Here is a 27,811-nt window from a genome sequence, read left to right as displayed (position 1 = left end):
TAAAGGAGGTAACAATTTCATTAAAAAAAAAAAAATTAATACTATATGTACGTGCCTATCACGATAATTGAAGAACAGCGTTTCATCAAGAAAATCTAAGATATCTCTTTAAAAAATAAAAAAATGCAGCTTGAAATATCTGCATAGGAGCTAAAAGATTTTAAAAGATAACGACCCTGTGAATCCACGTATTTTGTCGCTCAGTTGGAGAAAGGTGATTATTACGAACCTCAGATCTCTTAGAAAAATTTCTAGGCAAAGAATGTGCTAAAAGCAATGGAGTAGTGCTAAATCTTTTTCTTCAGCAATTATAAGCAAAACCTAACCTTTTCTCACGATTTCTGTTGGCTGTCAGCAGCCCGGTAGCATTTTCACTCTTCACTGTTCTGACTCTGATCCTCAATGAGACAGTTCCATCTTTTCTAGGGATGGAGTAATCCTTTGCGGAAGGAAGTGAGAAGAATCTGAGGTTCCGTACTTTTATCAATTGGACACGGTGTGAACCAAGCTGGATCTAAAGGATGTTCTCCTTAGTTTATAGAGATACACTTCAAAAAGAGAAAAAGCGAAGAATACATTCTTAACTGGAATGGCAATCCTAAGGTAGGTAAAACCGATCGTTCAGAGTTCTCAGCAGCTTTAGTCCTCGTAATCAAGTCATGGTTCTGACCAGCTTCAGGTACAAGTAGGAATCCAGTGTTTTGTTCTGGAATGAACGTCACGTGAACTTGGGTGGCGGGCAAGATCAGAAACTTGCATTTGGCGTTCATCCACACAGTGAGAAGCGGGATTAGCGCCGTATAAGAACCATGCAGAGAGACTTGCCATCTTTACCAAAGCATAGGATTTCATTGACAGACCGAGGGCTTTCTGTGCCCTCTCACTCTTTACGTCAGCCTGCAGCAACCGGTGTTGCAGTGGCTTCACTCATTACGAAACATGTCCGGTTCTAACTGTTTAGCCTCGATAGATGGACGTGTTACTTCCCCACAGTTAAAATTCTTTCCTGAATCACCCCGAAGTTGTTTGCCCCTTTTGCCCCCTGGGCGCAGAGCGAAGGCCTCCGTGCAGCACGTGGGCTGGGCAGGAAGAGCCACTTCCCCTGGGACTGAGTGGTCGCACAAAAGTTTCATACAGTTTTAAATAACAAACGTTGGCTTTACAACTTAGCCGATTCACCTTATCCTTCCTGTGCAGCAGTTGAGTCCTATGCTTATTGTAACCCCAGCTTTGTGTGGAAGAAACAGCTGTTACGCATTTATTTTGTTCAAAAATCTGTAGCGGCTGCATGGTCGCTCTTTCATATCCAAGTGTGTGTGTAGAGACGGTGAAGTGTGAGCTCACCGAAATGCTAAGAAATGGCACGGCAGGACTGAGGTGTGCTTGAGATGCCTGGAAACAAGGCAGCTGTGGCAGTGCCGGCGTGAGCAGCGGCTATGATGGAATGTTTTATACGTTACCGTTTCCTTGTTAATGTGATTTAGAGTGAAGGGTCAGGGCCGGGCAGAGCTCGGGCTAATGAATCCATCAGGGAAGCTGGGACAAGAAAGGAATGGCAAATCAGAAGCGTAGGTTGAGCACTGGAGTTGGATCGTTACGATGCTGCAGTTTACCGGAGACGTACTTAGCGCTGAAATAAACCCAACGTCTTTTGCATCAGGAATTTCCTCAAGATTGGAAGCCGGTTAATTCGGACTCATGCATAACGCAGGGGGATAATCGGAGATGATTAAGCTCTGCGCGTGTTATTACGAGAGGCGTTCCCCCCCCCTCCCCCCCCCCGGAGACAGGGCAGGGGTCTGCGTGTCGGGGTAACGCAGCGGCAGGCTGAGAGGACACACGTGGAGATGCGTGAGCGCCCGGCAGCGCGTTCGGGAGCACGTCACCGACGCGACGCGACCGCCCGCAGGCTCCGCGACGCGGCCGGCACCGCGCTGCCAGCCGGCGCCCTGCCCCGCGGGACGCTCCCCTCGCGGAAACCCGCCCCACCGAAGGCGCCCAACGACCGCGGCCGCCGCCTCGCGCACGCCCTCCCGCACGTCAGCGCCCGGGCGTCACGCGGCCGTTGTAATGTATCGAAAGAGAGCGCACCGCGCCGCCCGCCGCCCCCCGCCTCTCGGTTCCGCGCCTGCGGGGACGCGGCGCCCGCCCCTCGCCCTCGCGGCTGCTCGCGGGGAGGGCTCCGCTCCGCCGCGTCCGCCCTCTGCTCGCGGCGCCGCTTGGCGCGGCGGATCTACTCGGAGGTGCGTGGTAGCGATGGCGGCCGTGGGTGAGACTTTTCCTGTCGGCGGATCCGGCTGGCCCTGCCGGCGGGCGGGCGGTGGGTAGCACCCCGCCCCGGCGCTGCGCTGAGCGCGCCGGGCCGGGCGGCCGCGAGGGACGCCATGGGGCTGTTGGAGCGGCTGAGAAAGGAGTGGTTCATCGCGGGTATAGCGCTGGTCATCGCGGCCGCCAGGCTGGAGCCCGCCGTCGGCGTGAAAGGCGGTGAGTCCGCCCGTGGCCCCGGGTGGGGGTGCTGTCCGGGGACGGGGGGGGCCGGCCGCGTCCGCCGGGCGCGGGGGCGGGAGGAGGCGGGCGGCCCCGGGGCGGGGGGAACTCGTGCGGCGAGTTGGCGGAGGGGCCCGCTGAATTACACGTCCGGTTTCCCCAGTGGGTTTGCGAAGCTGTAAGGAAAGTTGAACGTTTCAGCGGGATTCCGCCAGCAGTTCCATGTGGCGAGAGTCTAGCTCTGCTCGGATTCTAATTTTCCGAAATGCATCTGAAGTTTGTAGACAGACGGCTTTCTCGCTGAGGAGCCGACGTGGTGATTTGAAGCGATTTGAGAAGGGCTCTGAGCTGTTGCTGTGCCGGCCAAGGCTCCGGTACTGCACGGAGTTGAGGGTGGGCACTGCCTGCTGTGCAAGGAGCCTTCCCGACATCTGCTGCTGTTCTGCGCAGCTGGACGGGGGCCACGTGGAGCTTCTGGCAGGATCCACCCTGTGTCTTCAGCAGATAGTAAAGACAAATTGGGATTTGTTGTGTCAGGTGGCTTGTCCCTTTCTGGTGTGGCTGTCACGCTGCTTGCTAGCAGCCATGCGGGAGAGCCTTTAAACTGGAACGTGAGGTTATTTTTCCTCATTTTACTTCCCGTATTTTAGGTCGGAGAACTTCAGTGTTATTTTTTTTCTACTGTAAAAACGTTCACAAGGTGTTGTTTCTGGGACAATTAGCTTAACATAAAACTTAAAAGCATCAGTGGAAACCATCAGACGTGAGCCCAGTAGCGGCATATATATATTTTCTAAAGCCTCGGTGTCTCGGTGCTCATTTTGAAACCAGGGAAAAAAAACGCGATGGAAAATATCAGCGTGTGAAAGAAAAAGCAATTTGTTTAGCACCTTTCAGGTGACAAAACTGTGCTCTGCCTGACTCAGTAATACGGGTGATCCGGCACGCGTGCCGGTGGGACGTCGTGCCACGAAGCAAAGATCGGTACTGTCGTCACCTTCAGGGCACAAACCAAGCCCTTTTTGCTGTGATTTCCTATTGACCGAATGTCCCTGTTTTTTTTTTTTTTTTTTTTTTTTCCATGAAAAGGGCTTTCCTGATCAGTCTACTGCACGCAAGATAAAGAGGAGCTGTTCTGATCAGAGTTTGTCGTGCTGTGGGAACGCGTGTGTTCTCCAGTGGTACAGACTCCTCCTGTGTAGTGGAATGCATGCAGTGCAGTGTAAAATCCGTGCAAGAAAAACTGGGTCCCTGACCAATTTTTCTCTTAGCCAGAGCAGCTAACCAACTGTCTGTCTGCTCGCTGTGTACGTGCACGCATGTGTTGTACTCTAGCCTTCTACAAGATTAGAGCATTTATATCATTGTGTATACAGGTACAAATGATATCTATGATCATACGGAAATAGAAATATTTATTTTTTTCTGGCTATTCAGTTCACTTGCCTTAATTATGTAACTAGCCACGTGCTTTGCTGCAACTTTAACTTTTGCATTTCCCAGCTCGTTTTTATGTTGCACGTAATATAGGCGTTTTTATTTTTCTTGCTGAGTATTTTTAAATGTAACACACATACTTAAGCGTCTCATCAGTAGAGTTCTGTGTGAGAGCACGATTTGTGTTTAAACGACTTGAGATGCAAATTTGAATAGGCTCAGCGTTCCATCAGAACCCTCTCATTTGAGGGCTGCTGACCTTGCTCACATCAATGGATCATTCATTCAAGGAGCAGAAAAGGTCTTTTTTGGTGCGAGGAGTACAGCCTTGCCTGTTTGCTGCTGTGGTTTTGCTCACGATGACTTACCGTCTCGTGCAGAGTTAGGACACGAGTTTGGTCTTAAGGAGACTGCTAATATCTTATTTGTATTGAAATATCTGCTTGAATGCTTGTGGAAAAAGAACGTATACTTCTTGCTCTCGGTGGCATCCAAAGGCAAACGGTATTAAGGTATTTCATCGTTTTTATAGGAGCGCAAAAAGTTTTTTAATTTTCCAGGAAAAGAACTATATGCATATACAAATGTGACCTTTTAACATAGCGGAGCGCTCAGAGGCGTAGGCATCTGTCCTGGCTGATCTCACTGCAGCGGCGTGTCTCAAATATGTTATTTTTCCACTTGCTGTGGGGGAGTAACATGGAATTGTATTGCCCCGAGGAGCTCATCGCAGGTCAGGGTGATTTCCTTCGTGCAGACAGGTGGACAGTTGTGTGTGTCATGGGGTAAGAAGCGAGAGGCAGAGCTGTAAATGATATGCCCCTGTGGGGGGAGCGGCTAATATTTGCGTTTGAGTGCAGGGTGTGTATTTTTTTGATGCTACGGGTGTGGTCCGATGACAAAGAGAAAATTTTTAAACCTACCCCGTCCTTTTCCACATTTGCAGAGTTTCCCCATTAGTTCCCCGGGGGCCTGTGATCGAGGAAGCCAAATCTGTGACATCGTACCTCGCTTTTCACTCACTGATCGAACAGCAATCTTTCTATGACTTAATAGAAACGTCACTCTTTATGATAAAGAAACTTATTATATTGTTTTGCTGATATTTTTCTAAAGATTCATATGTACGTTGATGTACTTATATGCGTATTGTTGTCTTTTTGACCGTGGTTAACTCTGTTCTCTGTCTGTATTTTTTAGGACCCTTGAAACCAGAAATTACCGTAACTTACATTGCTGTTTCAGCTATATTCTTTAACAGCGGACTCTCACTAAAAACAGAGGTACTGTAATTTCTCATTGCTTCGTCTTTATTTTGCTTTAAAAGTTCTGTGTTGCTTTCCATCAAGTTTGAACGTAACTGATATGCTTAATTTCCGTGCCGTTTTTGTCAATGCTGGGTGATGGCCAACAAGAGGAGATCAAAATTAGACCTTTGTGTAACAATGCCTCCATTTCACGTGGTAGTGAGCATGAGTAAATTTCATCCGTCCGTAGAGACTTGGCTTAATTTTGCAGAGCTTTGACTAAATCGAAGCGCTGAGCGCGATTTTGAGTGCAGAAGACTGGATCTGCGCCCCGCACGCGTGCCAACTCGTATCGGAGTGAGACCAGGAGGCTTTTCCTTCCCATTCTGCATCTGTTTCCTCACTTCTCAGTTTAGGTACGACCCAGAGAACGGTGTGAACGCTAGAGTAGGTTTGTAAGGATCTGGGTAGAGAGGGCCTTTGTAAAGTATTCACGCCTCTGGATGTGAAGAAGGGATATGAGCTCTGTCTGCCTTTCTTCTCCACCTCATCTGCCTGTGAGTTCTCAGAGTAAGACCGGAGGCGGCTAGTTACTACAGGATTGATGCAAGCAAAGATAGAGGGGCTGTAGGCTACCTTCGCAAGCAAAGATAGAGGGGGCCGTAGGCTACCTCCGCTGTGTAAGAATAGGGCAACGGCTGGTACCGACACAAAGCGCTCCTCTGCAGATGCAAGGCTGGTGTACAGGCACGAGGCCTTGGCAATCTTTACCTTAGGGATTTATCTGCGGACAGGGAGTCTTGAAATGCCCGTGCTCTGCCGTGTATCACGGGCACTGAGACTTGTTTCAATATTTATGTTGCTCATTTTTGGAAAGGAAGGTGGAGTGGAAAACCTCTCAGTGATTTGTCAAGGAGAGAAGGAGGAGAGAAATGATGGCTGCGTGCCGAGAAGAGGAGTAACCAGAGTTGAACGGAAGTGGCGGTTTCCTGGTTCCTTTTACTCAGTTGGCTGTGCTGATGTAATAGGTGATGCCGTTCAGACTGTGCTGTTGAGATAGCAGTGCCTCCCGGAAACACCGCTGTACTGTCTGCTATTGCATTGTCTTCTGGACACTGTGGGGTTTGGTTGAACAGCATATGTTAAACAGGAAAAATAAGTGTCTGTCCCTATATCACGGTTATAATGATAAGATTTTGAGTTCGGGCAGTGTTTGAATTGACGGCAGGCACTTCAGGCACTGGCACCTCTAGTTCTGCCTGGATACAGCAGAATTGAAGCAAATAACTTCAGTCAATTCTGTAGCGGCTGTTTAGAGCCTTTTAGTCTTATGTGGAAGCAGACAGAGCCGCGTCATCTACTGCCCGGAACAGTAATTCATCCTAATGTAAACAGACTACAGAGAGGCACTTTGTTTCACAGATAAGAAGGCCAAAACGTACAAAGCCTCAGTGAATTTTTCTGCTTCCGGGCTTAGGAATCCTTGCATGGAGAGAAACCAAACAAACAAGCAAATGTAAAACTTATTTCTGTTTCAGTAACTTGAATCCTTGAATTTGCAAATTCTTTCTCTTCGTGAAGCAGCTGTTTGTGAAGTTGTATTTGCGAATAGGAGCGGGATCGATAGCATAATCAGTCTCAGTTAGATTCTGCGCGCTACTATACTTCACAAAGTTTCTCCGGTTATGTGATGTGAACTGGCAGGTCCCTTGGCGACGTATCACGACCCGCTCTGAACGTGCGTTGCTTTCTTTTATCTGTGGTTCTAGGAGTAATACATCAATGGCAGTGAAGCTGGTGTTTTTGTCCAGGTAGTGCATCCCCAATCAGTTGTTTTAGAGCCATCAGTTAGGGGTGGTACTCGACCAGTGTAGCGCAGCGTTCCAGTCTCAATACAGTCTCGCACCGTATTCTGTCAAGAAGCTAAGCCTGCTTCAATTTCTGTCACGGTGGTAGAAGATAAAGAGGAAGGAAAACGGTTTGCTCGCTTTACCTTTTGCTATTGAGGCCGAGTGGTCGTATTATTAAAATACTTTGGGGCACGTTTTAATTTTTCACGGCGTGACCTAAAGTTAGTATTAGTCTGCGAATATATCTTTGTATCGGGCAAAGAAGTTGCTTTTGTTTCCGTCTCCATTAGCTCTTCGCCTTCTGTTTTGGCTGTTCTATCCCAGATAGTAGGTTAATAGACCGAAACAGCATGAAGTGAGGCAGGGCTGTGCATGTTTTAACTGAGGCCTCCTGATAAATACTGATAAACGGAATTAGGACTAACTGACATCTTTTAAGGTTGCATTTCTGGTTTTGTCTGCTGTCGAGGCGCACGCTTAAAAATGAAGTGGTACCACGCGTTCGGAAAGCGGTTGAGAAAATAATTGCCCGCGTTCAGAGAGAGCCTGTTTGTGCAATGGCCTCATTACTTTTTTGAATCTGGAGGTGTTATGCTAGGTGTATGGGTGTGATTTCTGACCGGCGATGACAAGAACACCGCAGTCTAACGCTCTTCCTCTTTTCAGTGACTGGACGGTTTGCGCTTGAGAGCGCCTCCCGTAGGGCCCCAGAAATTAAATCACATACTTGAGTTCTCCACTACAATGAGGAGCTTGAAAGGCCACTGGAAACAGCATTTGCTTTGATTTTTGCCCTGAAGAGTTTGCCCCGAGCATCTTAGTGTGACTGGATGGCAACAGGCGCTGACCGGAGGAAAGCTTGGGGAAGTTCTATGAAGGGTCTCAAACTGTGGGAAAGGAAATTCTTCCTGTTGTTCAGGAATGCTCCCAATGCCGTTGCTGAGATTTGTGCTTTTTTGAGAGAGGGTGAGTGCAGCGACGGAGGTATTTGGGACGAGCTCTTACAGATTAAGAGGACGAAGGATGCTTGTTCTATGCTCATGCGATCTAAGGATCAAATGAGATTATTAGAGACGTTTCAGGGAATCACAGAATGGTCAGGGTTGGAGGGGATCTCAAGGGTCAGGAATCTCCAACCCCCCTGCCACATGCAGGGCCACCAATCTCTCCATTTAACGTTGGACCAGGCTGCCCAGGGCCCCATACAATCTTTCCTTGAATACCTCTAGGGACGGGGCGTCCACAACCTCTCTGGGCAGCCTGTTCCAGTACCTCACCACTCTCTCTGTAAAGAATTTTTTGAAGACTGCATTTAGATTCACAAGTACCTGTTCCTGCAGTACAGCACTTATTCTTGTAGTAGGCCGGCTGCATTGCAGTTGCCTTTCTTGTTTACCGGAAGGCGTGACCAACCTTTCCCAGGTTTTGTCTTAGCTTTCGCTTTGGAAAGCATCACGCGATTTTCTTCAGATACTCTGTTCTCAAGGCATTTTTCAGTTGTAAACGTAGTCAGAAGGGAAAGGCAGCGACACTTGTATAGTACTGAAAGACTGGAGTATTTTCTACGATGCCATGGGTTCCGGTGTTGCAGTTCTGTGCGTGTGGCATGACTGTACTGTGATTGCCGGCAGACATTTATCCACTAGGAAATCTGGGGCTGGAAGCGTTTTGGGAGGATAGGGGGAGAAATAAGCAGCTTTGTTGAAATAAGACACTGGATTTGAATTTCCTCAATCGAGTTATTTACATGTGAAGATGCACTGTAATGTAGACATTTCCAGGTATCTTTTCATCTCACGTAAGGGAGAACACTAGACGTTTTATTTTTGCTTTCTTGTTGAGACAAGATGAAATAGAGTTACAGTGAAGCTGTCTGTAATACAGTAAGTACTGCGATGGCTCGTGTGAGGAAGGCCCAGTTTCTTCACGCGGAGCGATACTGGCCTCTTGAGAGCTTTATTAATTATAGAAGGGTAGTAGTTGTATCGTTCACTCAACCGAGCACCAAATGTAGTTATTGTTCATTGATAATACTGCATCAAGATGTGCATTTCAAGTCAGAACCGTATAGAACTTTGGGATATGAACAGATGCGTAGTTTTTAGTGGGAGGTTCTTTTCTCCCAAATCCAAATTTGGAAGAGAATTGTGTTTTTTTTGAAGTTAAAAAACAAACAAACAAACAGGGAGAAGGACGTGGTGCAAAGTGCTGATACTTCGAGATGTGTAATTACATCAGTATGCATTTTTTGGAGCCTAAAGCTTGTTTGCCCGTTATAAAAATTGAGTTGTCCGGAAGCTGAGAGGTGGCACGTGGAGATCAGATGCTGTGTTACCGTGCAACTTTTTATATATATATATATAAAATATATATAGTATATATACTTATATATATTTTAATGCATCTCGAGTATCAGACCGCAAGGTAGATGGAGAATCCTAGGAAACAACGTTTTGAATAAAAATGTCAGTGGTTCTTTATAGTTGCATTGCTTAATGAAAGGCGCAAGGTAGCTTGAATCAAAAGAAATGGAATTTTTGTTTCTTAAACGAGCTGAAACGTACAAGATTTTTCCCTAGGAAAACGATATAGAAGGCTCTCGGAGCGTCCCAAAAGACAGTAACAGAGAAATAACTAACAGAAGAGCCTAATGTGTAAGGGTCCTTGGTGTTCTCTCTGGCGTGCTCTTCGTGCTTTTGAGGAAAGACGCCCCGTAGCAGCAAAATTTAGTTATTTTCTCAGTCTTCTAATGACTTTTGCATCTTTTCATTTTGTTTTGGCTGTCGTAAACGTTGTACGGTCTTGGAACTCACTTTGCTTTTCTTCCTCAGCCTAATTTTGCTTTTGAATTCCTTATCTACGGCGCACTAGATCATCAAAAACTGCCACGGAATAATTATTTGCCGTTTATGTTTGTTTGTTTTTCCTTTTAAAGCCCTCCCCCACGTACAAATGAGGACTCTTAATATCAAGATCCCTTTCTCTGTGGCTCTCTCTGGGCTAGGGAAGCTTGAAATCACTCAGAAGCGCAAGTTCCCCTTCGTCTCGTTATTTGCAGTCAATAAAGCAAACAGGCCATCGGTGTAGTTAACGCGGGTTTTGAAACCCAGTGCTGAGGCTGCCTGCAGTAAAAGCTGCAGTTATGAGCTCCTCTGTTATTGAAGTGCTGGACAATTCTTTCGGAGAAACGCCCAGCAGCGGGCAGAGCTTTTATGTTGCCTGGATGCACTTGGTTATTAAAGAAGCGATCCCTAAAGGTGCCTTTTTGACATGCGCTGTCTCTGTATTCTAAAGATCACGCTAGTTTTAAAAGCATGAACGTGGTTCTACTTCATCTGTGATGACTGCAACTTGCTCTCTTTTTTTTCTTTTGCAGGAGCTGACAAGTGCTTTGATGCACGTGAAACTCCACCTTTTTGTCCAGATTTTTACACTTGTGTTCTTCCCAACAGCAATATGGCTCTTTCTTCAGCTATTATCAATCACGCCTATAAATGAATGGCTTTTAAAAGGGTATGTTTAAGCATAATAGAGTAAAATATATTTGTAGCTCTCTTCTTTGAAGGCTGCTTATTCTGCAGTGACCGTTTTAAGAAATATCGTGAGCAGATTATGCCGTTCGTTCTGCGCTTTCCTGTTGAAAACCGAGCGTGCGGAAGACTACCCTTTCAGGAACGTGGACTCATGTTTAGAAAGCCTCAGTTAGTTTTGTACGTAGGGACCTTGCAACGAGTTAGGTTTTCTCAAAACACGTTTGAAGTGATGTACCGGTCTCAAGAAAGACCGGGAGAGAAAGAGAGAAAAAAAACTGAAGAAAAATAGGCGTTCTGTTTTGTTTCTAAATAGTCTGTATTGAGCAGCTCTTGTACCTGTGCAGATTTTGGGCTCGTTAGCTGCCTATAAGCTTACAAGTATCTGTAGGAGACGCTACATTGCCGTGAAAACAATGTGTGCTGAGAAGGCAAATCTGAGACCAAATCTTTTTGAAGTTAAAGTTAGTACCAGCCTGCTTAACAGCATTAGTACGTTAGGGTAATCTCAAGGTAGCAAAATAACGTTCCTTGGCTTTTGGTCAGTCATGTTAAAGGTTGTTGTTTCAAGTAAAATCATTGTTCTTGCTCTGCTAGAATCGAGGCAGGATTTTGCACAGCTGCAGCTTCAACTGCTGAAGCGGGAGTGAGAAGTAGTTCTCGTGCTTTTTCTTATGTGCGCTACTTCTTATCCTGTCTCTCTTTCTTCACTTTTGTTTCTGATGTTTTAGGCCTGTGTTTTTAAGCGCACAAGTGTACCTGTATGGGGATACACGCGCACCTGTGAAATTCCGTATAGAAATATCTTTGTCCTAATGGTGCACAGCTGCAGTTTTTATTTCCTACAAGTATTGTAGCGCCCAAACGAAGACAGGGATTTTGGCAAAGCTATATCCTCGTCGCGTATGTATGTTCATTGCATTCTGTAGCGGGAAGTGGCCGATTGTCTCCCAGAGGCCTGAAAAAACAGACGTAGGCTCCCAAGGGCGTTCAGCTCCCTTTTAGCAGGGTGGCTCCCTCGGGGCCTGCGGTTCTGCAATACTCTCCACACCGGGTTTTGCCTACAGGGCGCAGTCAAGCCCACGGCTAGTTTGTTCCCTGCCAGACTTCAGCGTGAACGGTAGATTCTTTCATCCTTCACAGCGGTCTGTTTGCTGTGCTAGCGAGAGGCCATTTCAGATGTTAGCAGTTTTTCATCTCTCTTTCTACAGTTCATTTTGTTTTTCTCTACACGTGGGGTGGTATTAGAAGGTTAGTTCCGCAGTTACCTTAAAATAGATTGAAAAGAAGAGGAACCGACAGCACTCTGCCCCTCTTTGCTGTTCACTTTTTAAACTGTCTTCATTTTGCATTGAGAGGATGTCTTTGAAAAGAAGCGTGATGCAGCTTGTTAGTGGTCGTGCAGGTTCACCTCTTGATGTCGTTCCTAGCGTATAGCGCTTAAGGCATGAGACGCAAAGATCTAGCACAGGAAACAGTTTGGTAGGTCCACAACTAAAATATGTGAACTCTGAGTTTAGCACTCGGTTGTCTGCAGCGTAAAACACTTATTATTTCTGACCCTTCAGCAAGGGCTTATGCCCCGACGTTAGTGCTTACGATGCCGCCTGAACGAGTGACCGTTAGCAGACTTTATGTGCTGCTGGCGTTGCGTTTAGCCAATATTAAGGTCGAAAAAAAACAGTCGGGCTATTTGCACACATTTTATATGCCTGATTAAAAACAGTGCCATTTACTGGACTATTGGACCATGATTTTTTTTTTTAAATAAAAGACATTTAGAACCATAGCTTGATGATGCTGTTTATTTTGTTAAATTCTCAAGGCATTATTTCCAGTTTGAGAGCATTTACAGCTATTTGTGGTATTAAGCCTTTCTCCTCTAATAGCGTGGAAAATTCCCATCAGCTGACTTGAATGTACTCGTACACCTTTCCTATCTCTCTGAGTAACTTTGAACTTTATCTGTCCTTATTAGTGCAGGTGAAAAGTTCAAGGAGCTGACTGCCAAATGACCGCATAGAAGAGAGGTTACGTTATCCCAGGCAGTATAAGGGATGGCTGCAGAAACGGCCATTTGTCTGCCGATAGTTAGAGGGACACAGTAAACTTCCCGGACCATTTCTTTTTCCCGTTTTTCTCTTCTGTTCAATGCGAAGTTATCCTGCTAAGCACCGACAACTCCCTGCTTACGTAGGCTTGACCAAAAGCTGAACATCCCACGTATTTCCAAGGTGATGCTAAGTGCTTCATGGATTCGGATATACACGATGCTTACGCCGCTGCCTTTCTTCTCCACAGTGTCTTAGCTGACAAACTGATCCCTTCCGCTGTCATTTCCTTATTTCTTCTATTTAAGCTGTTTGTTTATTTACGGCATATTAATGGCTCCGTAATATTTTCCCTGTTTCTCCCTGCATTTCAAGCTTCTGTTCGCTGTAGCTTTTGGACACTTAGTTTTTGGAAATGAGCTAACAGACACGTACAGAGTAGTAACGTGGGTGAAAAAAGGAATACGGGAAATATAAAACGATTTATGTGCTTATTTCTTCTTTTTGTAGTAGCTGATGACAAACAAGGTAGCGGAAACCTAGAAATAGCGGCATGGTTCTTCTCACCTTTCTTAGCTGTCAGTAGTTTCGTCGGTGAACTGTCTTCTTAAAGAAGAGCAGCTTTCTCACCATTTCATTCATTTTTTTCCTCCCAGCGTCTGCATGTCAGGATGCTATCAATTTACCTACGTCAGAACACACAATGTAATAATCGCCTTTGAGTCAAATGCGTAGCTATCTTTGTTAATGCTAGATACAACGTTGCAGGCGGGAAAGTGAAGCCAGAGAAGTTAAAGTTCTTTTTGGTAAACGGTTTCGTGACTCTTCACAGTGGCGTTTGCAGAACCACGGAATGTCAGGGCTGATAAGAGCCAGCGAGGAAATTCCGGCGGTTCGTACAGGCTGGTACATTGTAACTGCAGTGCGAACTGGCCATCTATATAGTACTTTAAGGTTGCATAGAATTTCACCTGTTGTAATGCTATAATGCAATGGAAAGCACTGGAATGAAAGCAGAGTAGCAAAGTCCCAGGCTACGGCAGGTGAGGATATGCTCAAATGCAGCAGCTGCAGAAACAAAGGCAAGAAACAGCTTAGCCTCAGAAGGCTTCACGTACACAGCAGTCTCAGTGACATTTCCTCGCTTTTACTGCCAACCCTTCCGTGAGCTCTGGGAAGGGGTGGATCCTGGCTCCACCCCTTCAGGTCACTGACGTACATTGCACGCGCCTGAGCTCCCCTGAGTCTGCCCTGCCTTTCCACCAGGCTCTCCATCACCTGTTCAGGCTGTGTCTCGCATTTCTGCTACACTCCACCCTTTCTTGGCATAAACCCCCGATTGAGTAGGTTACAGGTAATCCCTTTGCGTTACAATGATGCATGAGTTTGGCAGCCGTGTACAGGCCCGCTGTCACACGTAACGTGGTGTGGGCGGGGGGGGCCTTTCCTCGGGTAACAGCCCCGCTGACCTGTCTTGGACTTCCTTCATTTTTTTTTTTTTTTTAACTTATTGTATTATTCATAGGGGATTTGAAGCTTTCAGATCTTCCGGTTGGATGCAAGTCTGCTTGACTTTTTTCTTATTCCCATTTAACTGAGATCCAGGGGTTCTGTTGATGTTACTTTTCTTTCTCTTCTAATGATATGGTTTTTAATTTTAGAGGGTAAGTGCCATTTGAGGATAACATAGTTTGCCCCGTCAGAGGCACTGTTCCATTTTCCCGTTGTCCGATGCGAGCCTTTGCAAAGCTGATTTACGTCTTTCAATCTGTCCTTGGAGTAATGGTACACGTTTAAAGTCGGTAGTAGCTGTCACGCTGCGGTGCATGTTGCTACTACTCTTTTCTCAGTTGTCAAAAATGTTTGATCTCACTTAATTGAATATTCACTCATCTTGGAAGGTTTTTTCATAATAGAGTCATTGTTCCTTATAGTTCCTATTGTTCAGTAACTTTGCATAGCGCACAACCACGGGGAACCCCGCGGTTGTCTGATACAGCCTGTTTTTAAGAAAATCTATCCTAAATAAGTATACTGCTGCCACACCCACCTGGCTCACCAAATGCTATATATCGCTATATCACATTGAAAAAGCACAGCAATAAAAGGAGCGTAGAAAGTTTTAGGTTGCAGTAAGTGAAGACTCGCTCAATTACAGCAGCTGTGGACACAAAAATAAAGAATCTACTTACCCTCCAAAGGTCTCTGGCACACAAAGATCTCCACCTAAATACCCTCACCTCCCCTGCCACCCCTTATATGAGATCTGGGAAGGGGTGGGTCCTGGCTCCACCCCTTTCGGTCACTCAAGTACATCGCATGCACCTGAGCTCCTTAGGTTAGCTCTGCCTTCCCAGCAGGTGCTATATCTTTGTTTCAGGTTGTATCTCAGCGGTTCTGCTACTCCTGTAAGGAACATAATGTTTTTTTTTCTTGTTTTTAGGTTGCAGACTGTAGGTTGTATGCCACCTCCCGTGTCATCTGCAGTAATTTTAACCAAAGCTGTTGGTGGGAATGAGGTGAGTGTTCTTTGACTTTATTTCTGTAAAAAACAGAAAAAATAAAAGCTTAGGAAAGTAGTTGTTTAAGGTTGAAATTGTCTTCTAAAATCTCTTAAATTGAAGTGTAATTATTGTGTTTGTATCAGACAAGGAAAATGGTGATGTTATATTTGACGGCGTTGGTCAAGCTGACAGAAGCTCAATTTTTTGAAGTGACCGAAAGGTTTCTGTTAGAAATTGGGGTTTAGCTTGTTTCTATTTGTTACTGCACTGTAAGTCCTAACTGTATAACTTTTCGTTGCTGCGTACCGATTATGTAATAGATCGTGAACTTAGTGGGGGAAGAACTACCTTTGTGGTTATTGTCTGAACGGCCTTTATGATTAAGGGGCCCTATTGCGGGAGTTTATCAAACCGCAAATGTGGAAAGATCACAGATACGAGAAGTTATTCAGGTCTTAAAATGTCGTGAGAGTGTGTTACTAAAGTTCTGGGAACTCTGAGTTCTTGGTCAGTGACGTAGGGTAAATATCTCAGCAGAAAGGAAACGCCAGTATCGTGGTAGTCTGTGCAAAACCTGGTCATGTTACATTTCTTCCTTGAAGTGGGATGTGCTGATGTCAGTTGTGCTGTTTCTTTCTGTATTGAATGCCGTTTTCAGGAGCACCAGGTGGTTAGTGTTTAGGAAACGAATGCGGGTGAGATAATTAACGAGGTTCTTTTCTTTAGATTTACGTCCTTATAACTGCAGAAGCTGGACAAAAGGTATTGGGTGAGGAAGGGAGAGAAGGGCACTCAGGAGGCTGGTTTTTAACGCTAAGGTTTTTGAGGTGCTGTTGTAGACTCCTGGAGCTAAATTTTAATTCAGCTATAGAGCTCTTCTGCGCGAGGTTGGGTGAATCGCGTTGTTAAAATATGGCCATTAGTTGCGTCCTTCTCATTTTCTGAGTTCAGGCACTCGGGACCGATTAATGTCGGCTTTGAAAACAGACGGTAGCCCTGAAATAGATTGAAGTTGTATTTTGTACTGACAAAGTGCTCTTTAATTGCTCTATCTTCTGAAGAGGGACCCCACGCGTCTCAAGTCAAGCATCTCTAATTCCGGGTAAGCCTGATGCGTAGCACTGCCTACGTGCTACCTGAACACAAGGACAGTAAAATATTCTGCTTTAGATGCTGTTAAGTGGATTAATTAGTTTAAGGAAATTCTTCTTAATAACGGGGCAGTAATAATGTTGAGCAAAAGAAGTAAGTTGCGTTTAGTTATGATTCTAGAGCTAGGTGCTGTAGATGATACCAAAATGCCACGTAGCGACCGGCGTGGATGGAACCAGCTACAGATTGAGCAGCAGTTCAGCGTTAGCAGTGCGTCTTTTCTATGCTTGCAAGAAAGAGAAGACTCTCTGTGGAAAAAATAAGGTGCGATGCGTTGGTAGAAGTCAGTACGATAGAGCGTCTGTGTGCGGGGGTGAGGGAAGTCACCTCTTGACGATTAGTGTTTGTTTTTATGCCGTAATAGTCTTTTGGTGTGGGGTTTGCGTCTGTTTTACAGCAGCTGCAAAGCAGACGTTCTGTCACGTGACGTTTGGGTAGTCATTGTGTATGTTGCCGATAGAGTAAGCTCAAACCTTTAGTTCTTCTGTGCTAAACCGGTGTTGGTGGAATGTAAAAGTATGTAGTTCTTCAGTTTTTACAGATGGTTGTTAACAGGGGGGTGAATCAAGAACTGGGTACCGGGAATTCTCAATCAGCCTCTAGGAATACAGGACGTTGAATGGACTCTGATCCTGGCAGGTCTCATCCAAGTCGGGTTATGTGTTGAAGATATGCGGAAGAGAAACAGCCGTTAAATGTGCTTGCTGTAAATGAAGTATGTGGCAAAATTATCGCTGCCCAGCGCTAGTGGATTTTGGAAATAGGATGCTTCTAAGCTTCATCCTTTGTGCTAGGGGAGGAGAGCCTCTTATCGTTCCTTGCCGCATCTCACCTAAGCTGTTGCCGCTATCTTTATTTTTCTGACGTGAGCAGAATGATGCATTTTTTTCCTATTTTAATTGACATTAATTTTCAGAGATGAAGAAGCATTTAAACATGGGAGTCGACTATAGAAGTGGGATAGTGCTGTCAGAACATTTGTTAATAACCTCTAAACTGCTTTTGCTTCATCAGCTGTTCCCCTTACCTACAGAGATAGAATTTTTTTTTTTTTCAAAGGGTGTACAATGTAACGTGAAGGTAAATGAGCTTGCTCAGAAGCAACGTAATGAAGAAGCACCACGTGAGCTAGTTAGTTTGCGAGGTGTCCGTCCGCTGCAGAGTAATGGCACGGTGAGTGAGAGCTCGACAGACGTCTCGAAACGTAGTAGGTGGGAACTATGCTGATGGACCGCTACGGCAGCACAGAGGGTTTTAGGCCGTATTTCAGTTGTAGTGACTATCGAAAGTCAGCGTGGATGCTTGGAAATTCTAAGGGAACCATCAAGTACGGAGCATCCAAGTGCCAGCGGCATGGTAGAACGAGCACTTGCAGGGCTGACGCGTGGTTTATAGCTTCACCTCTGTCACAAATTCATTGGGTAAAACTGCGTAGGGGAGCGAGTGTATTCGTTTAGCGGCAATTGATACGGGCCACTTCTTTATGCAGCGGTAGAAGATGGGGACTGAAAAGCGTTACGCATGCTGCACTTATCATTCTGGGGCAGGACGATAGAGTATTTGGCCTAGTGCGTAAAAAGAGCATCTACGTTGCTTTGTATCGGTTTGATATTACTGCATGCCAGTAGTTGAACTGGGTTGGGAGATGATAGGAAGTTAAGCTTGATTGTGAATCTTATGTGATCTGTTTTTAAGTTTGATGCGTTCCACAGGACACAAAAGAAAATGGTTCTGTTTTTCTGGCTAAAATAGGTGTAGTTAGCAGAGCTGTTCCTAAGAATTATCCAATTATCCTTTTGTTTTTTACTGTTTCAGAAGGTAGGGGTGGGGGATTGTTTTTAGCCGTGCTTGGACTAAGAGTCGTGTTATAACTCCGTGACTAGTATCAGCTATACAGGCTATTAGCGTTTGTTTTCCTGACGCTTCAAATGCGATATATCAGAGAAGTGTTTAAGCTACGTGTCCTCTTGACGTGCTCTCTGGTTTCTTGAGCAGTGGAAGAGTCGCTTAGGAGCATAAATGAAGTAGTATGTGTAGGGAAAAATCCATCTCTTTCCACGTATCATTTGTATGACTTTGATGTAAAGAGAGAAGGTAAAAGTGTAAACTAGTTTTGGCAGGCCCCAGTCAGGTTTTCCTGGATAAGACCAGGAAACATCTCACTATATATATATATATATACACACACATAGGAAAAAAAGTATGAAGTTCAAAACCAGAAGGTGAACCTTGGCAACATTGCTGTGAAGTCAGAAGAAAGATAGATGTATCTAAAAATATCTGAAGCTCTTTGGACTGTCTTCCTGCACAGTAACCTTTTAAAAAGTAAAAAAAGAGAATGGTAAATAGAAGCTGTGGCAGTTTGTGAGTCACCCCCCGATGCATCAGCCTATAGTGCTTGCCCTTAGAAGGTTACACAAACAGTTATTTCGTAATGTTCAAGATCTTGAAATGAACCACGTGTGCTGGTGTCTGAGGATCTGGATTCTTGTCTAAATATGTCATAACTCGCTGCCACAGTAACCTGAAGTTTCATTTTCACACTGTGCTTAACCTAAACTTAATACTATATTTGGTTTAAGGAGTGTCCCCTCTCACTCTACTTTTTACATGGACCCTGTCAAGTGCAAAAACCCAAATGTGAACTCTTGAAATTGTTGTCTAAGTTATGAATTGTCTACTCACATAGCTTAAGTACTTCCAGATGAAACCTTAACTAACTATCTAACAGCATAAGTGTAAGTCCCTGGGAAACGTACACAAGTTGCAGGACAATTTTAGGGAAAGTATCGGTATTTTACACGTACCACTATTCAGACATAACTGCATAGGCATAGCCATTATATGCACATGGGAGCTGTTACGCTACTGAACTCGCCTCCTCTATTTTTTAGTCAGTCTTTTTTTTTTTTATTTGTCCCGAGTCTTCTTTTTGTCCTTACCGTGCTTTGAGCAGATGGCTTTTATTTTAGTACCCACTGACGCTTGCCTTCTTTTTTCTGCAAATGGCAAAGGCATTTAGTATTTGTCAGTGCGTGGGAATAGTCCAGATTATTACTTACAATTATCATCCCTATAAGCTGCCTCAGTAACGACTGCAGCAGAAATCTTTAGAGTTTCTCATCCTCTTCTCAAGTCTTCAGTAACCCAAAGTGGTTGTGAGCGCCTTTTACTTTTTCCTCCGCTCTCATTTATCACCAGTAGCTCTGAAACAGATTCACAGTTCAAAGCAGAAGTAGTTACCAAGAGCATTCCTTCCGGCTCATATTCAGGAGAAGCGAGCTCAGGTTAATGAGGGGGTTTCTGAAATCCCTGCACTCGAGCACTCCAATTCTTTGCTGGTGCGTGTGTGTGTCTATCTTCAGATTTATACAGCATCTTTTAAGAGCAGCTCACTTATCACAGTTCCATAGCCAACAAAGTAGGTTTTTAACTAAAGGTTTAAGTGTGTTTCTGGTTACTACAGCTTTTAATTAAGGTTCGCGTCCCGTGGCTCGTAAAGCATCCAGTGGAAAAATCCTGTCTCCTACTCACCCGAAAGCAAGCGGGACAGACTGTCTCTCATTGTCACGAATTCTTAGGACCGCAGTTGTACTTCTGGGTGTACAACTGATAGCTCGCTCCCTGTCTTTGCTGTGAAGATCTCATTTCCATTCCTCCGCGTGTTTGAGCAAAATCCTTCCCGCTAAGCATGTAATCAGACAAGAGCTGCGATGCAAAGATGCACGGATCAAAAATGAGGAAAATGCAATTAACGCAAATAAATAATTTGGCTTCATCTCTTATCTGCACATCTTTAACACGTAGCCCGTACACATTTAGCAATCCTTTTTACATCAGGGTGCTTCTAACAACTTTGCCTTAACACAGTTGCGAAAGCCTGCTTGCTTGATTTACGCCCTAGCACCCAGGCCCTGGCCAGAAACTGCCTTGAGCCACCCCAGCCTCGTGCGTTTACAATGATACTTGCCCAACCCACCGCCGTAGATTTAACTAGGTAAGTTTTTTCCGAGGCATCGCTGTTACTCTGCTGCGGTGATGAGGGTTGGTTTTTTTTTTTTTCCCCATCTATCTGTTCTGGGACATTCAGCAAAGCAGAAAGCTATTTGTGACATAAGGAAATCAGGACAGGAAAGGGTCTTGCTCTCACGCTTGGTTAAAGCTTGGTTTCTCTCTCTCGGCCTGCAGCTGATTTCTGCGTAACAACAGGGTGCAAAAGCTTACCTCATTGATCAAGGAGCACGTTATCAACCGTGTTGCCTACAGAAAGCAAGTACAGGTGCCATCTAAGTAAGAGTGGCAATGCTTGGATTTAAATACTCGCAGAGCGAGGCCTGCCGCCTACTAAAAGCGGGCCTCTGTACTCTCGCTGTTTGGTATTTATGGTTGTTTGACAAAACATTCAATCTTTTTCCAGTGAGGTATAAGAACATCACTTTCCACAGAGCTTGAAGCGGAAGACTAAGAACAGCCAAGTCCAGAAATAGGCTAAAGGTCACAGCCGTAAGAAAGTAGGAGTAATTTGTTTGCAATGATGCTTGTCACACAGCTGTAATTGCACAGTGACAGGAGGTGTAGCACAGGGGTCATTTTCTAAAAGTTGCCTTTAAGTTGCACACAGCAGGTGGCTGGGACCCAAGCCCTAGAACAAGGCCCAATCAGGTTCTGCTGTCCTTCACCTATTGGCTTACCAAAAACACACTAGTTGAATTTTAACTTGTGTTTAACGGTAGGTGAATAGGTTCAGTCATTGCACGCAATAAATGTTGGTGTTAATTCGGCGATAGCGTAGAAGACTAACCTGTCAGCGCTGCTACTTCTGTAGGCGGTTTGTCTCGATTGCTCGTGGCAGAAAATATTTCTTTTGACTTTTGTAGACATGCCTGGCTGCCTGAGGGGGGTTGGGGGGGAAATCTGGACTTCGGCATGAAGGAATAGCGCTGCACACAGTTGAGCTTAGCTGGCGGTAGCTCTGTCTGCAACCGAATGAAACAATCTTTTTGTTAAAGAAACAAAAATCCTGCAATGCTAATGCGCTGCAGCATTACTTGTCAGAAATAGCTTTTTCTATGTTTTTCTAAAGAGGTTTCAAATAATATATAAGACTGCTAACATTTTAGAATTGGAGAAATGCCTCTTAAGACCATTTGCAGCTCACTGCAGATCAGCATAATTCAAAAATGTCTATTGAGATTACATTGCTTCCCCTTCCTTAAATCTATCCCTTGGTTGTCCAAAAGACCAAAAAAAAAAAAGCTTCCAGGTATTTATATCAGAAAAAAGTATTGTTATCTAGGACGAATATATTTACACTGGAACTAGCTGCAACCTATAGGGAAGAAAGCACTTGGGCTTCATTCCAGCATGCCAATTCAGCTTGTCAGCTTTTTCCCCTTCTTCAGCTCCCTTCTCCGATGTACACCTCAAATGCTTTCTTGTACTAAGTTCATCACAGCAAAGCATTAAAGAAGATATTGTTAAAATTGCCGTTGTCTTAAAAATGTGCTTTTTCAGTCAGCTAAATTTAGCATCCCTTCAGTAATGTTGAAGGTGTTGCTTTTCTTCTAAGATGTATTAAATGCAAACCTTTGCCAGAATCTGTGTAAAAATCAGTACCTTAAATACTACGAGAACAACCTTATCCGCATGAAGACAAAAGTAGGTAATTACTTCATCTCTGCTTTTAAAAACAGCTAAGACCAACTTACTTTTAATAGAACCCCATCCAGAAGAGAGGGTACTTGAAGGATTGGTCCAATCTTGTTTTTCAAGGGTTTTTCTAATCCTGGGGTTTTCTTAGAAGGACTTTTTGGCCAAAGGGAGTGGAGAACAGAGCAGCAAGCGCCCTCTCATTCAGAAGCATTACTTCAGGCATAAGGGTCTAGAACACATTGGCTTTTCTAGGAACCTGAAGAGATCAAGCAGCCAGTTTCTGGAAAAGCCACGCACCTCCCAAGCACCCTTTTTGACATCTAAGGCCTCCATAGCGAGGCGCTTTCCTGTTCAGATGGGAAGAGAACAGCTATTGCAAAGGCTTACACTCCTGCATTCACACAGGGAGCCCTCATGAGAGGTTAGGGGCTTTTTAGAAATAATAAAGTATGCACAAGAAGCGGATGAGTAAAGACAGCATTGAATTTATCAACTAAAACAGGCTGTTAGAATATCAGCAGAATTAACGTGCCCGTTCACATCTTACTTGCGTGAAATGCAAGGCTCCTTGCTGTAACTGGTGTCATGTTATTACACTGGAATTCCTAAGCCGCTGACATTTTAGCGTGGATTATTTGGCCAGACTCTTCTCTTGACCTCAACTCTCATAGCCTGTTGATACCATCCAGTGCATACACAGCACGCTCCGTGTAAGTTCCATCTTCAACTGCAGATTCAGAACTCTTTGAAAGGAAATTTGCATCCCTTGGGACAAAGTTACTACACAGACAACCCTTCCATTAGAGACCTAGGTTTTAACAGCGAGAACGTACTTCCAAGCACTTGACCCGTGCTTAGAACAAGTCTTTCATCATGCACCACCTTGAACACATCTCCTTCAAGCCCTCTTTCCTACACTCCAGTTTGGGAATAGGGACACCGAAAAAGCACCCACTACTCAGGAGTGCCCCAGCACCAACTTCCAGCACCAGGGTACTCTCAGTCCCTCCAAAGCTGGTGGGCTCACTTCTCAGACCCCCTCTACACAGGAGGGACAAGAAAAGAGCCACTCACAAAGCAGAACCCACCATCCCTCCCAAAAATAAAAAAAAAAAATATATCTCTTTAGAGATAGTGCAAAACCCAGCCTCCAGCACCAAAAGAAAACCAAAAAAACACCCCCCCCCCAACCAGCAGAGCCCCAGCATCCCACCTCCACAACAGAAAACCACCACCCCCCCCTCCAAACTCAAAACACATCCAAATAACCTACCACCCATAAAAGGAATACCCACTAACCTGTTTCCCCCCACCCACCCTAGGAAAACCACACACAGCTGAAAAGAACAAAACACAAGGACCTTAAACTGTCCAAGATTCTGCCACATCCTAGACACCATGTACCAGCCACCAGAAAAAAAAATGCAAGATGTTGACTCACCTCAGCTTCCCTTGGCTCAGAAGGCACACACTGAATCCTTCAGCACAACTTCACCACTGCATCTCACCCAACAGGCCTTCTCCTCCAGGAAGTGAACAGCACCAAAATACAATAGCAATCTGCTACACCCTTGTACCCCCCTCCAAGGGAGAACAGGGAGCACCACCACAACCATCCCCTGCCACATCACTTACCCCTCATTGAGCCAGTCCCATGCAGCTGCCACGCACCTTCAAGGCTGAAAGGAAAGCACAGCAATGCAGAACAGGGCCTCACCTCCAGAAAACACCCAGGCACCCTGCACACCATCACCCCCACAAAACACAGCACCATAATGCCCCAGCACCCAGCTGCACCCATAAACCCCATTCCAAGGGAGAGACAAGAACACAGCTCACCTCACTCTGAAGGACTGCCAACCGCTTCACAGCACCAGGATCCTCACCCTGGACCTGCAGGAAGAGGAGCTCCACTAGCCACCTCCAACAAAATGCCAAGGTGTGAGCTCCTGCACAGAGGCAGAACAGCACAGGGAGGTGGTCAGATCACCAGGCCACCGGCTCTCACCTGTTATCCCATTACTCAGTCACATCACCATTCAGGAAAAACACATCATTGCAGCCATTACCCTGCAACAGGATTGCATCATCAATATACAGATATTATACTTAAACCTGAACAAGTTTGGCTAAACAGGTTAGTACACACAAAAAAGAATAGATAGAGGACTTACCCTCATCCCACAGTAAAACTCCAAAAGGAGGGATCTCACCAAATGGATCCTTCCTCACCAGTAGTCAGCTCTTAAGTGGGGTCCAGGAGAGGTGGAGCCAACCTTTACACCTTCTGGCAGCACAGGTGAATTACCTTCACCTGTGCTCCCAGGGCTGACTCGTTGCTCACCTCAGGTACTCAATCAGAGGTTCAGGCCCCAATTCAGCAGTTCCCCTAAAAGGATAACAACAGTGAAGAAGATGAAAAAGCTGATTATCAAGCATCACTTACATTTGAAACCCCTCACGTTGCTTCTCACCCCCAGCAACGACAGGGCACACAGGGGAGTGCAGGGCATCATCACGTTCTACTCATCCCCACAACCAGCACAAGCAGGAGACCACAGCACCTGTAGAACTGCCTTGGGGGAGCGGAGGACACCTCAGGGACTTCAGCAACAGCCCACTGCCGGAACACCAACCCTTTGCACAAGATAAAACAAAAAATTAAAGCCCCAGGAGCCTGGCGGGACCACCTCGCTGTCCCCTAACAGAGAGGGGAGCCCAGAAGCAGCCCTGTGCCAGCTCCACAAAGAGCTGGGGGATAACCCAGAAACTTCCCGTCACAGGAGCCCCTTGTACTCACCACCTCCTCAGTCTCATCACTGCCAGAACTGCTCACCTGTTTACGCTGAGCCTTGTTCCTCAATGCCTCACAGCAGCTCTCACTCACCCCACTGCATAAGTGAAAAAAGCAAACAAAAAACTAAGTAACTCAGGCATTGCTCCTATTCTTGCAGCCCTGGGGTGTTTCTTAACCACCACAGCGATGGCTCTCGAAGGGGCAGGCGCAACAAATCCATCCCGCTCACCGCCCTGGGAGCGGAAGGGGCCGAAAGCACCCAAAACCCCTCTCCAGAACCACATTCATCTTGAAGAAAGCAAAAGCCCAGCACTGCCACTGCAACAGCCCCAGGAAGAGCAGAGTGGGAGCTCAGCAGCCTCCCCCAAAAGCAGGAAGACCCTAGCAGCCCACCAGCAGTAGTCCTCACGCCGCGGGATGGCCCTCAGGGAGGGAGCACAGCCAGCACGGTCCCCATCGCTGCCAGAAGCAATCCTTGCTGCAAGAGGCCCCGCTGTAGTTCTCAGGCTGGAACACAAAACAAGAAACAGAATTAAGCAAGTCTACCTTATTTTCTTCATAAGAAGAAAAGAATTACAGCTTCGTGCTGCTTCTCACCCCCAGCAGCACCACACTAAGGAGCATAGCCTCATCCTACTTACTTCACCACCGCAAGCAGGAGGGCCTGCGGCACCCCCAAACCACCCAGCCTCAAAAAATGCAAAAGAAAAACCGGACTACAGAAGCATCACACGGGTGCAGAAAAACCCAGCAATGGCTCCGCACCTGCCCCAAAGCAGGCAGCGAGAGCACAGCGGCAGCCAGTCTGCACTGGCTGTAAGAAGAGAGGAGCCCAGAAATAGCGACCCCACACGAGCCCCAAAAAGAGCAAACGCACCAAAGCCTAGAAGCAGCAGCCCTAACCAGCACCAAACAAAAAGTGCAAGGAGCCCCACAGCAAAAAAAAAAAGGGCAGGAGCAGCATTACCAGACATCCAAAAAGCAGCAAGCGAGCCCAGCAGCCTCCCGCTACAGGAGCAGCAAGAACTCCCAGTGGCTCCCTGCAGCCTCCGGCAGGGTTTAAGAGGCTTGGAGGGTGGGCCCTGCCCTGGGCTCCCAACAGGGCGCAGCTGTGCCCGGGCAGCCCTGTGGCACGTGGAGGTGATGGGTTCGTTAGCGCAGCTGAGCTGCCTTAGGCCCGCCCGGAGCCCTGACAGCTACCCCAAAACCTTCAGGCTTGGCATACCGGGACAATTCAGACAGTATGCAGCTTGAAAAGTTTGAGACGTAGTGCCAGTGCATGAAACGTTCACAGTTTTGCACGTTATCTCTGGGGATTTTACAACGTCTACTCCAGATGCCAAAGATCAGAATTAGTTTAGTTCTTTGCTTGCGATGCTGAATTTGTTCCCGCCTTTTTAAGTACAGGGGTAGAACAAATCAACGCCCCTTTTTGTTGCTGTGTTACACAGACTTGTGGAAAGTTTCCTTGCTTTTCAGCAAATACTTCCCTTGCTTCGCAACAGTAATTCTTTCCTTCGCCACAAATAGAACAAAGTAACCCGAACACTGTTCAGTCGCAGTTGAATTAATGGAAGCACTGTCGCGTGCAGTGATACTGTATCCCTGTCTGAATCGGCTGATAGTCCTCCTAAAAGGAGACACTTTGAAGTGAAACAGGACAGAAAAACACGAGCGAGACTAAGGTTAACCGTGACTCGGACTGCCGTTCCGTCGGTGGGAATAGGTACTCGTTTGTCGGTTGACTCAGCAGACTTTTACACTGTTTCTAGACTGCGCGTGTGTGCACTCATGCTCTTGTGTAAGAGCGGGGAGCGATAGCGATCTCCTCGGTAGATCCGCTTCAACGTCGCGGAAACTATTTAGCAAACATTCCTGCCGAGAACAACATCACTTGTGCACAGAGTTTACAGGGCTCCGTGTGTTTGCTCGTGGAAGTGTTGGAATTTGTCGGTGCCGTGCTGCTCGTACAAGGGGAATATTAAGCAACCGTATTCAAAAATGTGCCCTCTCGTATGCGTTCGTTGTCCCGGAGCTGCTCAGTTTCTAGGAGAGTTTCACCTGCGGTGACGTTATTCAGAACTGTCCAAAGTTACTGTGCCATTTCACTTGCAGGTAAAATGTCAGAGTTCAGTATTCCATTTTTGCAAATCCTTTTGGGTACTTGAAGAAGAGGCATTTGTTAAAAGCCGTGTTTGTTCCCTGATTTACAACCGTAAAGGACAAGTGGATAGATCTACGGCAAGTGACCTTTTACTTGCTTTGAACATCTGGAAACATAAACTCATCCTACAGAAAGAAGCTCTTATAACTGGAACTAGAGAAAGTCTGCTTAAAAAAAGCAATGCTGTCAGGTTTCATTCTGCTTAACCACAGTACTTTGGTTCAAATTTATCGTGCTGTTAGGGAAACTTTCCAGATGTTCAATATATACGATTTCCCAAAAATCCTCTGAGAAAGGAAAGCGCGCGCCAAATCGATAGGTTACCTGGAATTCGAGAAATGACAGCATTCGAGCTAGATGGGAATTGGATTTCTCGGTCCGCGGATACATTTCGCGAATCTGTTTTTAACACGCACGAGTCTGAGAGCTGAACTCTTGTGCTGTAAACACGAGTCCAACTTGTACTCACGTATGATTTTTCCTAAGCGTACAACATTTCTCTCTTACTGTCTTTTCCCATCAAATTATGCTTAACGCCCTCCCGAATCTCGCCCGCCTCACAACTTTCTCATAATAGTAGGCACCGTACCCCACAGAAGCATTTATGTCTTTAACTGATCGTTTATTGCCACGTCCCTCCCCATTCAAATCACCGGTCAGTTCCAGCGTGCGGCGTGCCTTTTCCCTTTCCCATGCACAACCGCACATGAAATCTGCAGTAGTCTATTTCCCAGCTGCCCGGACTCTTCAGAACTAGTAGCGGTCAGCGCTTACTTCCAGAGAGTGTCTTCCTTGGGCAAATTGCTTGTTACGGTAGCTTATCAGATAGCGTCTTATGAAGTAGAGAGCTACTTTAGCAACGTTTGCAGGGCTCTGTGTTCATACTTCGCTTATCAATTACAGCGGCGTATCGTTGCTTCCTTTTCTCTTTCCGCCATTT

At 45.8% G+C, this 27,811-nt stretch overlaps 1 protein-coding gene across 11 annotated transcripts in view; it reads left to right on the top strand.

The window, feature by feature from the left end:
- The first annotated feature begins 2,075 nt into the window (after positions 1-2,075).
- SLC10A7 (solute carrier family 10 member 7) overlaps positions 2,076-27,811 on the top strand; it is a 255,974-nt gene continuing 230,238 nt past the window's right edge. For 2 of the 11 annotated variants that reach the window (XM_085222162.1, XM_085222164.1), the window contains exons 1-4: positions 2,086-2,484; positions 5,125-5,207; positions 10,398-10,534; positions 15,046-15,121. In XM_085222162.1, the coding sequence (XP_085078288.1) occupies positions 2,385-2,484; positions 5,125-5,207; positions 10,398-10,534; positions 15,046-15,121 (396 nt within the window). In that variant the 5' untranslated portion in view covers positions 2,086-2,384. Of the gene's footprint in view, positions 2,485-5,124; positions 5,208-10,397; positions 10,535-15,045; positions 15,122-27,811 lie in introns of all 11 variants that reach the window. The other 9 variants (XM_085222170.1, XM_085222169.1, XM_085222166.1 and 6 more) reach the window with 8 other exon arrangements.

This window comes from Meleagris gallopavo, chromosome 4 (assembly GCF_905368555.1).
Source record: "Meleagris gallopavo chromosome 4, MGAL_WU_HG_1.1, whole genome shotgun sequence".
NCBI lineage: Eukaryota > Metazoa > Chordata > Aves > Galliformes > Phasianidae > Meleagris > Meleagris gallopavo.
This window is presented reverse-complemented; position numbering and strand designations above follow the sequence as displayed.